Source organism: Lonchura striata, chromosome Z (assembly GCF_050655825.1).
Source record: "Lonchura striata isolate lonStrDom1 chromosome Z, ASM5065582v1, whole genome shotgun sequence".
NCBI classification, from domain to species: Eukaryota; Metazoa; Chordata; class Aves; order Passeriformes; family Estrildidae; genus Lonchura; species Lonchura striata.
In genome coordinates this window covers 85,932,079-85,947,186 of record NC_140740.1, presented here as the reverse complement: position 1 = coordinate 85,947,186, position 15,108 = coordinate 85,932,079, and the positions used below count along the sequence as shown (strand labels likewise).

Sequence of the window (15,108 nt, the reverse complement as noted above, 5' to 3'; positions counted from 1 at the left end):
GAGATGCAATTGCTGGCTCAAAATTCTCTAGGCTGCTCACACAGGAAGATAAATAAATTTGTCTCCCACACAACTTCAGACTCTGTGAGCTTTCTGGTTTTCCTGCCTTTTTTTCTTTGATGTCCACAGTGCTTTTGGGAAGCTCTTTAGCAGAGAGCTTCCTCTGCCATTGGAGAATAGCAATTGGATAGAACTAGTGATATGGAGTTCATAAAATCAAAGGTGCATCTTAAGGGGAAAAACTTGGAAGCATAATCCAGGTTGCTGCATGAGTCCTTCAAACTTGTTTGCTTTCCAATTTAATTCTCATTTGGAAATGTGGTATGGAACAGAAGTGTTTCTTCTCATTCAGGAGTTGTAACTTTTAAATTATAAGATTTGAGCTAAATTGGCATTTTAGCTTTCAACTGAGATGTCTAAATTGAGCAAATAGAATTAGGTGAATAGAGTATGCTGTAATTTTGTTAAACTCATCATTCTGGCATCTTTCTTACAGCAGGGAAATGAAAGGGGTTAAATTAGAGCAGTTTTTCAGACTAAAAACTTCCTAGAATTGTTCCAGATTTGGGAGTTGAAGTCCTTTGACTCTAGGAAACCTTATTTTGAAAGTCTCTATAATTTCAGAAATGTCAGCTTTCAGTAATCAAAAAGCAAGGTAACGCTAGTAAGATGTTCAGCGATTGATTTATAACCTATACATTTATTAACACATAACATGAAAACTGATTCCACCCTCCTCTATTCCTTCTCCATTGGTAGTGTTGGAACATGGGGTTTGTGTTGCTTAGAGCTGCACAGCTCTGGGGATGAAACACAGGTTTATATCACACCGTGGACACCAGGAGCCTGGGCTTGGGTAGGCTGTAATGGTACTGCAGGAATGATCAGCAGGCAAGGGTTTTACAATCTGGGTTCAAACCTTCACCTCTTAATTGGGCCATTAAATTAAATCTCAGTTTACTGATCTCTTAATCATACCAAAGAAGTGTTCACAATGGCAGGCCTGGAGAAAAGAGACTGCTCCTGCTCCCATGGCAGCAGACATTGAGAGACTTCACAGGTTAAAGTATAACATAATAAATGATGAAGCTGCTTGGAATTAGTGCCCTGTGGCCAGTGCTTTTAAATACTGAACCCTCTAAGCATCAGCTTTGTACTGCTCAATAGTGAACCCTCTAAGCATCAGCTTTCCCGTTCCCTATTTAACCAAAAGAAAAGAAGAAATTGAGGGTAATGCCAGTTTCACTAAAGCAGTGAAATCTGCTCTGCAAATAACGTGAGGGGAATAGTAAAAAATCCCTGGTTTCTGATAGTGACCTCAGGTACCTCCAGTCTGAGCAGTTCAAGAGTAGAAGATAATTTTTGTCCTCTTTTGAATCACATATGTGTTGTTCTAGAAAGAAATTATTTCAATGATAGTTAATTACAAAGTATGGCTATTTTCTAAATTTTCTAAATGTGATTTTTAACCTCAGTCATATGTTAGTTTCACTGTCAGTGCAGGAAACCCCATAGCCCTACTCTTCAATTCTATGCTTCGGGGGAACCTGTTGATAGAAACAGTAGCTTTTAGTCATTCCTGTCCCTGATTATTTCCATGCAGTCATCATGTCACTGAGGTGAACAGGCAAAGAGCATTTCTGTGAATATGGCTTCAGGTTATTTATCTGCAACTTAACCAGCTTGTTTAATTTTCTGTGTTTGCTTTAAAGCAGTAGCTGATGACCTGTTCATCCCAACAAACTTTTGTTGCCTTACAGTACTTGGACTGGTGAATTTGTTACTTTGAAAAATCTGTATTGATTTTTCTCTCCATCCTTCACTTGGGTGGTATTTACCATGTGCTGGAAGATATAGGTTCTGGTAATAAATTCTCTTCAGAATGGAAGGCTGCTGAACTGACTAGTTGACTTTGCCTCAAAAATAAGAATTAAAATCCTCAATGACAATATAGTGCTTCTTGACTTTGAAATAGTTTGTAACATTTTTATTCAGAAAAGAAAGCATTTATTTTCTAGCCTGGATATAAAATGGCTTCCCACAGCTAGAGGACCAGGTTACATGGAATATTGGGAAGAAATTCCTGCCTGTGAGGGTGGGGAGTGCCCAGAGAAGCTGTGGTTCCTCCTGGGTCTCTGAAAGGGTTCCAAAGCCAGGCTGAATAAGGCTTTAAGCAACCTGGGATAGTAGAAGGTGTCCCTGCCTATGGCGGGTGATGGAATGAGATGATCCTGAAAATCCCTTACAACACAAGCCATTCTGTGATTCTATGATAAAATCATGCTCTGTTTATGAGAAACTGCTTTATAATGAGATTTTTTTTTACCCCTATGTAGTGCAGCAAAAGTGGTAATCCCATTTTTATTAAGCATTCCAAGCAGAGTGAAAACTAATGTCTTCTCAGAAAAAGAGCCTTCATGATATTCTCAAGCTCAGGCCATGTTTGAAAGAGGACACTGTGGAAATGGAAGATCAGGCAACTTCAAGCCCCTGAGCCTGAGCTTTGCTTTTCACCTGTGGGCTGCCAGTAGCCAAGGTTGTGTGTGCAGTAGGACTCCTGGAGACAAGATTTGAGTCACCTGGTGAAACCTGGGGAAGCTTTGCCTTCTCTTCCTTGAGCTCTCCACAGGCACAGGCTGTCTACTCTTTTTTATACCCCACATTCTATGCTCTGTCACTGTTACTTCTCAAACCCACAGAGGGTCTTGAATCCCTGGGGTGCCTTTTATTGAGAGACAGAAGCGATTTATAAAGGTCTCAATACCGTTAAATAAAAGAAACATATGCTGGCCTTATTAGTAGCTTGTTGACCTAGATTAACTGTGGGGAAGCTTATAAGCTGATCAGCCATTCCAAAATTGGGAGGTGTCATTGCAATTAGTGGGAAAGGCTGTGACAAAAGGGAAGACAACAATCGTTCTGACAAGGAAAAAGGGAATATTAGTAGCAAATGGGCTCTTGCTGGTATGACTTAGGGATGTAAATAGAATGAAGTTATTTTTTTAAGAGGAAAGAAGCATCCTTTGTTACTAAGAGTTGAGTGTATTTGTGGTCAAATGTACTAAAACGCTGCTTTAGCTATGTCAACAGCAAGAGCAGTACCCCATGTGTGCTTGCCTGTTTTTGCCTGTGTGTAACATATGGAGGTGAGGTTTTAGGCTGATATCAGCTGTTTCCAACATGGAAATGTCATTGAACTTGGTTTAAGCCTGGTTGAACCTGCTGGGGATTCTGAGTGGGCATCTGATGGGACAGTAATACCCTTGTCCCCCATCTGGCATGAGCAGTTGAGTGCCCCACGTGCCATTGGAAGTGTTTGCAACCAGGACACCCAGCTCACAGGTCATAGAAGCTCCCCACATGGACAGATTGGATCAGTGTGAGCCTTGGAGGGATACTGGGGGGGCAGTTTCTTCTCTCTGTGTCAGGGTTTTCTCACATGGAACAGAGCAGTTAAACTATCTTATCTTCTGCCAGTTAATGGCCACAGGACTCCTTAAAAATGACAGTTTGATTGCTGATTTGGCTTTAAAAGGTATTTAGTATCAAAAATATGCACCACTCTGAAATCTCACCTTTGTACAAGGTAGTTTGCTTTTCCATTGACCACTTTTTGTGTCTCTGCTGACAGAGTAGGCAGCAACCAGCAGGATAATTCTGTCATTTTTAAGGGGGCAAGACGCTACTAATTTGTCTTCCACCATCCAGAAAACTGTGTTGTATTTCAGTCTTACAAACTGCAAGTTGCTGCCTGGCAGGATGTGCAATTCAAATCAGCATAGAACTGAGGTGTGTTGAAGCCTTGATTCCTTTTTCAGGGCATCCAGAGCATCACACTTATCACACAGAGCTGGAGTTAGGAGGGAGAAGGCCCCACTGTGACATCTTTAATTATTATGAACGGCCCTTTCATCATTACTGTGCCACATAAGCTCTTTGGAAACAGTATAGATAAAGTGCTCAAACTGGGGAATCAAACTTTTATTTTTTGGTGTAACCTTGAAACTGTTGATCTTGTGAATCTCTTCTGTAAGCAAAGAAGAAATATCTGAGAAAATCTGTCAAGAAATAACTGTTTTTGTGGTAGACTTCCAGTGTGGTTATACAGATGAATTTGCAGAATAGATTGCTGAGGTTGTTCTGAGTTGTGTCACCTAAGTTTTCCTGCATGTTTAATGCTACAGGAAGCAAAAATGAGAAATCAAGTAGAATTATTCCAGTCCTGCTAATACAATTTTGATTTCTTTTAGCTGGAAAAAAAATTAAGGCCATTGAAATATTTGCTGGGTTGTGTCCCACTGTATTATTTAAGAGTTGGATGTCTAATGTGGGGGTCAAAGAATGGTTGAGTTAGAAGGGACCTTAGAAATATCTAGATATGATCTTTATAGCTTTCATGTTATGGAGACTGTTTTATACCAGTAAGTTGTCATGCATAAGATTTTTCTGAGATTTAAAAACCAAGGGAATTCTGATAGTCTTTTATGAACTATTATTTGCCATTCTGGTGGAATCCTAGAAACTGCAGTCTTGTCTTCTCAGTTTGTTTTGAATGGAACATACTTATAGGACAGTGTTCCTTAACAGAAATAGAGGTGACTCAAGATAATGACTTGCTTGAACCTGCAATTTACCCTCAGTTGCAGGGTATTTGGCTCATTAATGCTTTATTCTGGTACAACATGAACTCTTTCCTGTTTAGAAATTTTCCCTTTAGAAAAAACTGCACTGTGATCTGAAGAAAAGAATAATGAACTTTTAAGGATTTATCTGACAAACTAAAATGGTTCTAAGTAAACATTAGTATGGAACAAAAATGTAGCCAAAAATATAGCATTAATTATTTTTTTTTCCTTGTCAGGTTGCTGCGTATTTCACATTTTAACTGATGTCATTATATATGTCTAGTATTTTTCCAGCTCTGCACTTCAGTGAACTAATGTCCCTCTCCACTTGTGTGAATTTGGGATAGGTATGAGTAGCTACAGGAAGGGGAGCAGGGCTGTGTAATACCCAACTGACCTGCTAGGTCAGTGCCCTCCAAATGCTTCCTTCCTTTCCACCACATATGGAAATTTTCAGTTCAGTGAGGATTTTCAAATAGGCTTTCTAATGGATTTTGGGAATAGAAAATAACAAGCTATGAAATTTCTGAGTCTCTTAAGTACTCAAACCGAGGTGTTTCTTACCACCATGTATTTTCACTGGCATTTTTGTGGCTCTCAAAGACGATATTGCACATTGAATTGTCTGACATTTGTAAATGTAGGGTGAAACTATAGGTACAGGCAAAAGAATCAGGATTTAACAACTTTAATGTGCAGCAGGTCTTTATAACCATTGAATGACTCAGCCTATTTAATGGTAATGGCCTTCAGCGAGTTTAGGAAATAACAGGCTTTTAGGTAAAGTAAGTGCACTTAGCTTTGTAATGAATAAACAAATTTACTATGAAGTTTTGCAGAGGCATACTGCTTTGACTTGTTAGTTGTGTGCTGAGGTCTGTAAGTACCCCAGTTAGCAGGGGCTCGGATGGATGGATGGATGGATGGATGGATGGATGGATGGATGGATGGATGGATGGATGGATGGATGATGGATGGATGGATGATGGATGGATGATGGATGGATGTTGGATGGATGGATGGATGGATGGATGGATGGATGGATGGATGGATGATGGATGGATGGATGATGGATGGATGGATGGATGGATGGATGGATGGATGGATGGATGCTGGATGGATGGATGGATGGATGGATGGTGGGTGGGGCAGCAGGGCTCAGACACTGCTGCCCTTGCATGCCATGCCCTCTCTTGCTGCTGTCTCCTGTTGCAGGATTCTCCAGGTTCAGGCAGACGGAGATGCAAATGCCTGTGTTAATGAGGGTGTCGTAGCATCTCTGTAATCCCTTGCAGAGCCTGTGAATTATCACAAGTGTCTAGCCAAAGGATAAAAGCACAGGAGGTTTCCAAAACAACATTCCCATAGTAGCATCTCTTAAGCTGCTGGGGATATGTGCCTTCCAAGTAACCAGTGCATCTGGGTGATTAAAGCCTTTGCCTTTGTCTGAAACATCAGAACTGAATAGACACTTCCTCTGAGCTCTTTTAGATCTTTTTTGCTTATGGGTCATCAGTTATTTCTGTCTGCTTTTAATATATAAATCCTTTTGTTCTTTCTGATAGAACTTCATCTGTACAGAAGTAATTTGGCCTTTCTGTAGAAGAATCTCATATATTTCTCATTTTGTTTTCAGTCTATCGGACATCTCCAGAACTTGTTTGGCTTTCATTTCCTTGCCCTCCTTCGCTATAAATACTTTCATGCATAAAGATAATACTCCTCTTATAAGCCTGTTGTGTACATTTGGCCAGTACTGTGACAGAGTGCTGCTTCAGGGCATGGGAACTTACATCTGTAACACATTACCACAAATAATCGCTTCTTAAGCATTTAAATAATTTTCATCCTTTTCTATGTTGTTATGGCACCTTTAACCCCATGGTGACCCCTCGCCACCAAACTGCTGTTTTGCAGTAATGTAATTTAAAATCCTGTCATCACTTTATGATGTAAGATATAAATTTAAGGATACTTGTATCTGTAAAGAAGGCCTTCAGGAATTAAATATTTTTAGAAATCTATGAGAATGTTACTTAGAAGAGGACATTAGTTGGGGATCAGGGAAGAAGGAAAGTGTCAGCAGTGGAAAAGGATCAAGTCAGGATTACTTGAGAGCTGACATATCCATGTCCACAGGACCTGGTAAAACACATCCAAGAATGCCATGCGTGTTGACTTGTGCTCATACAAGATCACTGTGTTGGATTACATCTGAAAAACTGCATGCAGGTTTTGGGCCCCTAGGCATAGCAGAGGGTCTGCCAGACTGGAAGGAGTTCCATGGAGGGCTGCATGAGGGCTGGGAGCTGGCGTGGGAAGGTGGGCTGAGGGCACTGGGCTTGTTTAGCCTGGAGGAGAGAAAGCTTTGGAGCAAGGCTACAGTAGGAGGTTCACAGAAAGGGTAAGCAGCATTCACATGTGTAAGAGAAGGCTGCTGAGAAGATGGAGCCAGGCTTTTTGTACAGAAGGATGTGGCAGGAAGATGAGAGAGAGAGTGGTCAGGACATTCCAGGCTGAGGGGAAACTACAATTTTCATGATCATGGCAGAATTAGCAGAGTGTCTCTCCCTGATCACCTCTGAGACAACCAGATAAACCCCTGCTCAGGTCTATATATAGTTTTAACTTTGCTTTGAGCAGAATGTTGGGCTAGAGACCCCCTAAAGTCTCCTTCATATTAATTATTACTCTAAGAATAATAATTCAAAAATACTTAAAATGTGTGAAAAATGAGGAATTTTTTCAGTAGTTTAACTGTGCTAACACCACGGTGACAGAAACTTGCCCCAGAGAAGCCCAGACCATCTTGCCATTAACATAGGCATGTCGATCTTTCAAAGTGTTTTTGGTATAAAAACAAATAGATAATTAGATTTCTGCTGTGGTTCATCAGTACCATAGTTCATCATGCCATCAGTGGCAGTGTACTAAACAGAAATGAAAAGTTCAATCCAAAATTCTATTTTTGCCTGATGTATATGATGTATTTTACTGTTGCAAGAATCACTGAATCCTAGACTGGCCCATGGTAAGAAGGGATCTTAAAAATCATCTCATTCCAACCCCCCTGCCATGAGTAGAGGCACCTTCCAGCAGACCATATTTCTCCAAGCCCTGTCCAGCCTGGTTTTGATAGAGGCACAGAGATTATTTGCCTTTCAGCTCTTTATGCCATATGAAATAACAGTAATTGGTGATATTTCAGGCAGAATAGAAATCAATTCTCATGGAGTGGATGATCTAATAAGTTGTTGTTATCATCTACTTGGTGTTTGAGTACAGAATGTATTTCAGTTGGGCTTGGCTTTGGGAACAGAGGAGTAGTGACTAATAGGACTTCCTAGAACACAAGTTATCAAACATGAACAGTAATAAAATGCTCACTGCATGTCATGACGTTCTGCCCACGTGTACAGAGGTAGTTTAGTGTGTTGACTAACATGTACTAGTTTAATTAGCTTATACTTTGATTTATTTTTTCTCTTGAAGACTTTCATATTGGCTTTCCTGTAGAGTCGTGTTGTAACATAACTGCCTTTTGAAAATACAGTGATTAAGTCTTCAGGCTCAGGGAAAGATGGTATTTGCTGTGCGTTTATAAAATTCTGCCACAGAAACAATATGACCTAAATATTTAATCAGGCTTAGTAGAATTGGCTTTTTTTATTGCTGCAGATTAATCTAGTTTCTCTGAGCTAATACACATGGCATGTATGTCTTCAAAACCTTTCTTTTTCTCAATAACATTAAAGATTTATAGCTTTCATAAAATCTGGCATGTGCCAAGAGGAAGATTATTAATTACAATTACTTAAACATTAACACTGGGATTTTTTCTTTTGAATCCTCTATATTCTGTTTCAGCCTAGGTTGTATTTGTAGAGAGGTTAGTGAACACTGGTTTTATAGCACTTTTTTATACCCTGCCCAGTTTGCTTCCTTTCTGTGTCATTAAGATGTTGGCCTGGTGCTGTTTACATTTTTGCCTTTGATATACTTATTTTAAAATAACAGTTGATTTCACTAGAGAAAATATCAACATTCTAGTTTAAACAAATAAGTGGCTTTTCATGTTTTGCTTAGTGCTGTTGTCTTGTTAAAGTCTTAAATTTTGGATGAAGAAATGAATGTAAATGTATAATGAATTTCCACAGTTTTTATTTTCAAACTCTTATTTTTGTAGGTGTTTAGTCTGTGGCTGTAGCCTTATGTTCACTTCTTGAATTTATGTGGAATTTGAGTTAACTGTTGGAAGTGATATAATCACCTAAACCAAAATAATTTCACTGGCCAATTAGGGTGTTGAAATTTTCAGGGAAACTTCAGAAGAATCTTCAGCAAAGTCTTATTTATTGATTGATTTTGAATATCTGTTGGTTTCACACAAGGTGCTTGGAGGGCTTCCACATGAGCAGGGGGATAACTAAGCTGTGACATCCTTCTGTGCCATGTCATTTCCAGAGGGAAAACCGCATGGTGGCCTGCATCAAGCACAGCAAAACCAGTTGGTCAAGCAGTTGGGAGGGGATTGTCCCACTTTGCTCAGCTTTGTTGCAGTGCCGTTTTGGGCACTGTGTGCAGTTCTGGACACACCATCTGAGAGAGATGGGAAGGTCCGTGGATGCATCCAGAGAAAGGGAACAAAGCTGGTGAAAGGGCTGGAAGAAATGTTCTGTGAGGGGCAGCTGAAGAGTCTGGGCTGGCCTAGTTAGGAGAGAAGGAGGTACAACCTCAGTGCTCCCTGCAGCAGCTTCCTGAGAAAGGGAGTCACCTTTTCTCCCTGGGATCTAGTGATAGGATGCATGAGAATGGTTCAAAATTGTCCAGGGGAGGTTCAGACTGGACATTAGGAAGCATTTTTTTCCTGAGAGGTTGGTCAAACCCTGGAACAGCCTTCCTAGAGAGAGGTGGTCCATCACGAAATCCCAGAGTGTTTTGGGTTGGAAGGGACCTTTAGTCTTATATAATTTCAATGCCCTGCCATGGGCAGGGACACCTTCCACTAGCCTAGGTTGCTCCAAGCCCCACCCAAAGCCTGGGACACTTCCAGGGATCCAGGGGCAGCCACAGCTGCTCTGGGCACTCTGTGCCAGTGCTTTAGCATGATTTAACTTGGTCATCCCTGAACTGGTCAGGCAGTTGGACTAGAAAGCTGCAGGTCCCTTCCTACTGAAAGTATTCTATTCACATAGCAACCTCCACCTTCCCTCTGTCTCTCCACATCAAATTTCAATACATTTTAAAGTGTGTCTGATGCTTTTATTTAACTGCTGGCATTCTGGTAAAGAATACCTTTAGTGACTGGGGTAAGAAAAAGAAAAGAAAACTTTTCTTTGTATTCATCAAATCTGCGCTTAATTGCAAATATATGTAGATATACTGGGTTAATTTTTGTATGTGTGTAGAAATTGTGTTTCCCCTACATGTGCCTAGGTGTCAGGCAGTGAGCAGTGAGTACAGTAGTGGGTCTCAGCCTTCATTTTAACTACTTCTGGTTCAGAAAATTTAAAAAGCTCTCAGGCAGAGGACCAGAGCTTCAGGGTTACAGAAGATTTGGATAAATGGGTGAGAGAGTATTCTCACAGCAGTCAGATGAAGGCATTCACCTCTTGATGAGAACAGGCTGCCCTTGCAGAGTGGCAGAGGAAAGGACAGCTCAGAAGTTGGGGAGGCTTAAAAGCAGGACCAATTATCCCTTTAAGCAAATTAACTTTTTTTTTTTTTTTCCTCTAGGAGGTTGATACAGCTGACTGATGTGGTTTATTTGGGGTTTTTTTCCTTTTTTTTTTTTTTTCTTTTCTCTTCTTTTTTTCTTTTGTCAGCCAATACTGCAGCTTCCTCCTTTTCCCTCTCAATTTATACCAGCTGCTGGGCAAGATTAGACCATGCCATGATCAGAGAAGGAATCACTAATGGATGCCAGAAACACAAGTAGAAAAAATTCTCAAGTAGCAGGTAGTTTACAGGCTTCTTCACAGATGTCAGGTTCCCTGTGCTGTCTCTTACAGTATCAAATTACTTTAGATATATTTTTATTCCAAATTTCATATTATTGATAGTTAACAAGTGAGCATTTTTATGGTAGTTTTGGTGTTTTGTTCACTTTTTGTCTCTTCCAGTTCTCCATCCTCAATGTATAGTAGAGAAAGTAAAAAACAAACAAGAAACCTATAAAAATACCTATGGGATTAAATCCTTGGAGCTTTCTAAATGCTGCTTTCTGACTTTATAAAGACTGAATTTGGTGCTTTGCCATGATGCCTGTTAGTTTTGAGCATGTTCTGTTTTCTTAAAGAAGTTGTTTGGGTTTCCATGTTTACGTTTCCATCCAGCTGATATTCTGGAATCACAGAGGGTCCCAGCTGATCCAATACGAGAGATGGGAACTAACAGACAGAAAGGATCCTGGCACTTTCGTCTCCAAAATACTCATGCTGTTCTTTGTTGCTTTGGATCTAAAAGTTTTGCGGTTTGTGGCTTTCATGACAAATAACTTTAATAACTTGAAGTTTTAACAGAGCATATGGAATTTTTTCATAATTTAAACTTCTGTTGAATGTCGCTGTGTATTTTGTGTAGTAAGAAGGCAAGAGAGTAGTTTTATTATTTTCATTACCATGAGTAAAGAGAGTGATAACTTACTGTTATATATGAATAGTTACCTTTTTTTGATTGCAATAACTTAACTCCACCCTAATTTCCCTAACAGAGTTTTGTAACAGGGCACTCTGCTGTTTAGTTTTTAGAAATGGACACTGTCATGTTGTCATATCAGAATTCAAAACATTGATCAGATGGCTTTTTATATGAGGGGATTACAGTCTTTTGAAGTGGGATTTTAGTACATCATGAATTACAGTTGTGTCTTCCAAGTAAACAGGATACCTGGATAGTACACATGCACACACACACACACACACCTCTGAAATCAAGTATGATTGTCTTTGGTTTTTGCAGCAGTGCTTTTTCAAAAATTTCAGTACTGCATTGTAGTTGAAGATTGACTTTTGCTGTAAAGTAAAAGAAATGTACCCCATAAAACATGCAGAAAACAAAAATTCAGTACATGTAGCTGGAAACCTCATTTCTGGTGCATCAAATGAGCTTATTTCAAACTCACAAGTAGTCAGTGAAAATTGATGTCAATGTCTCTTAATGTACATTGTTTTAAATGAGTTCTGCTCTTAAGCCTAGATTTTATTCTGATTTACTTCAGAGAATTTAATAACAGAAATGCTTAGTCTTCAAATTCATGTAAGTTCTGCTGGTCAAAGTGGCTATGAACAGCCAGGGAGTTACAGATTGCTCTTATTGTGGATTTAATATCAAACTTCTCAGTAGACAAGCCCAGCTTTGGAAATAGGAATGGCCTATGAAGGGCAGTGCTGCTGGCACTTTGTCACGCTGGGTGCATCTCCAGAACCTCTGGATGATGTTTTGGCAAAACTTCTTTTCCTCCACTGCATGCTGTCACCTCATCTCACCTTAGGTCAGTTAAGCCTAAATATGGTGATGCTGATTAAGGGATGAAGTCTTGTTCTTCCCATTTATGGAGAATGTTGAAAGGGGTCAAAGGTAGTTGCTATCACTTTCCCTGTGGAGCCAGCCTGGCAGAGCTGGGGCTGTTCCCCTGCACAAGAGAAGCTCCAGGGAGAGCTCAGAGCCCCTGCCAGGGCCTCAAGGGGCTCCAGGAGATGCACAGGGACTGGGGACAAGGCAGGCAGGGACAGCACACAGGGAATGGCTCCCACTGCCAGAGGGCAGGCACAGATGGGAGATTGGGAATTGGGAATTGCTGGCTGGGAGGGTGGGCAGGCCCTGGCACAGGGTACCCAGAGCAGCTGTGGCTGTCCCTGGATCCCTGGGAGTGTCCAGGGCCGGGTTGGGTGGGGCTTGGAGCAACCTGGGACAGTGGAAGGTGTCCCTACCCATGGCAGGGGCTGGAACAGGATAACCTTTAAGGTCCCTTCCAACCCAAACCATCCAAACCATTGCAGAATCCTGGGATTCTACAATGGATGACTTGTTCAATTTCTTGATAAATCTAACAGGACTGAATAGCTGGAAAGAGTTTTCTAGTAAGAGGTCTGGTTAAATACAGCAAATGGTAACAGTGGACTTAGAACCACTTAAATCTTCAAAGCATAGTCATTCGAAATTATGCTATTTATTCTGGTTTCGGAAAAAATTATGTGGCCTCTCCGGGTAGCTGCAAGTGCAGGCTTGTGGGTTGAGGGTTTTCTTTAGTACAGGACCCTCTAAATCTTGTAAATGTTGTCCATCCCTGGCCTATGGATTGAATAGAATAGCCCACCTTGCTCACAGCTTGCTGTGGTCAGGAAAGCAGAAAAGGCATGAAAGCTTAGGAGGTGGTGTCCTTGAAGCTTCTTCATCTCCTGACAATTATCATGTCTGCAAATGAAGTGCCAAAAGAGATCTTGTGTTCTTAAATTTCCAGAGCAAAGATAGGACTGATTTAACTCAGTAGTGAGTGTTGTTTAAAGCAAAGCAGAGGGAGGTGTTGTTTTTGATGCAGTCTTGGGCTTAGAACCCCACTGATTGCACAAATTAGCTGTTGGTGGCACTCTTTTTTGTCCTGTTTTTTGCCCAAGGTATACAAATTTCTCAGGAAAGAGTATTTCAGCCACATATGACTATGTCACATAGGGATTCAAAGAGACACTAGCCTGTGAAATGCTTGTGGTTGGGTGCATAACCCCTGGGCCAAATTTCCACCTATGAAGCCATGAAACAATGGGGTTTTTTGATTTTGTGAGAATGTTGGAGCCTAGAGTTCAGGTGTTGTTGGTTCTTGCCAAAGTCAGCAGAAGAGACTTGATTTCATAAATTTCCATGGGAAATTTTCCCAGTTTAGCACTCCATGGGTATGTCTGTCCTGGAGAGAGCCATGTCGCCTGGCTGCAGATGAGAACAGCAGAGCCTGGTAGGACCATCATGAGCTGACCTTTTTGTCTCACAGTATACAGGGCTGGTTAAAGCACTTTATGGACAACTTAGAAGCACAGAATCATTAAGGTTGGAAAATACCTCCAGGATTACCAAGTCCAGCTGTAGGATCACTGGGACACATCATCACATCACATCATCATACTTGGCACACCCTAGGCTGTGCACCATTCTGCAGTGAAATACAAACCCTATAACAGAAAGTAGTTGAGGTTATATTTTCTATGTGCCTCAGAGTTTTCCAGTGATGCAGGTTGTTGCAGGTGAACTATGCTAATGAATTTATTTTGTTTTCCATTATGAGTGGGAGGATATCCTGTGCATAGGCATAGGCAATATATCTCTTACTCAGGTGCATTCAGGGTTGCTTAATATCAATTTTAAATGTTTTATTGCTTGCTCTGTAGTTACTTCACAGAAGTGACTGTAGTTCTTCATGGAAAGGCTGGCCAGGTCTTAATTGAGTAACCCTGTTATGATTAAGCATTGCATTTAAGCAACTTGAATTAAATGCAGGAGTGCTCTACCACTGGAACCCCAACTACAAGAGCAGTTCACACTGATCAATAATTCGGTGTGATTTTTTTTTTCCCTTTAAGTCAACTGTCAGTTTTCATGAAAGGCAGTTAAACTTTGTGAACGTTCTTAGGTCTTTTTTAAAGGTAGCCTTTGAAAATCAGGGGCCAGTCTCCTGCATTTATTGAGAGAGATAAAATATTTCTTAAAATGATACTGGGGACAAAAAGTGGGGGGAGGAGGGAGAGAAATGACACACACACCCAAAAGAAGCCCAAATTCTTGTGTTTAATGTGTGAGACTTGACGAATTCCCTGTGCAGCAGTGACAGAACCAGCGTGTGGGCACAGGGGCAAACAGATCCCTCTGTTTCTTGAAACTGTTTGTTTTATGTCAAACCGCTCCATTGCTTTCTTGGCATCTTCCATTGACTCTTGTCATAAAAGCTAGGGATGTTAAACCGTGACTTAGCTTTCTTAAAGGAAAACACCTCTTTTTTCTGTTTTGTCTCCCTCTACCCTTGTCTTTCAGTTATACCTGCCGCCACTTGCGGAGATATGTTTATGTCTTGGACAAACTGTATTTCCCCCACTCGCACTGCTCTACGCTGCAGCATTGCTTCTCGACCCTCAGTGACAATGGAGAGGAACTCTTGTCTTTAACTTGTTCTCACATTCTCAGATCCTATGCTTCCAGGTTATTAACCTCTCCTCTCCATTTACTGCATGCTGCATGCCCTGTGACTGCTCTGTGCATGTTTTCAGTTAACTGATGAATAATTTTAATTTCTAAGGGGATAGTTCGTGTCTTTTTGACATCCTTTATGTATATTCTAAAAAGTGTGATAGAAATGGGAGTCTACTAATGGTTTGGCTTGTCTTTTTAAATTTAGAATACAAATTCTTTGGCCTTTGGAAGCTTTAAATGCTTTTTATGTTAAAGTATTTTGATCCATTTCCAAAGCCTTTACATAAGAACTTGAGCTGTGATTCACAAA

The 15,108-nt window shown here is 40.6% G+C and overlaps 1 protein-coding gene across 13 annotated transcripts in view; it reads left to right on the top strand.

Annotated features, from left to right (window-relative positions):
- Positions 1 to 15,108, top strand: part of DYM (dymeclin) — a 209,718-nt gene that overhangs the window by 101,192 nt on the left and 93,418 nt on the right. For 8 of the 13 annotated variants that reach the window (XM_085566103.1, XM_085566101.1, XM_085566102.1 and 5 more), the window contains one exon: positions 14,643 to 14,807. The exons of the other annotated variants lie outside the window; for them this stretch is intronic. In XM_085566103.1, coding sequence (XP_085422229.1) covers positions 14,643 to 14,807 — 165 coding nt within the window. The remainder of the gene's footprint in view (positions 1 to 14,642; positions 14,808 to 15,108) is intronic. 13 annotated transcript variants of the gene reach the window in all.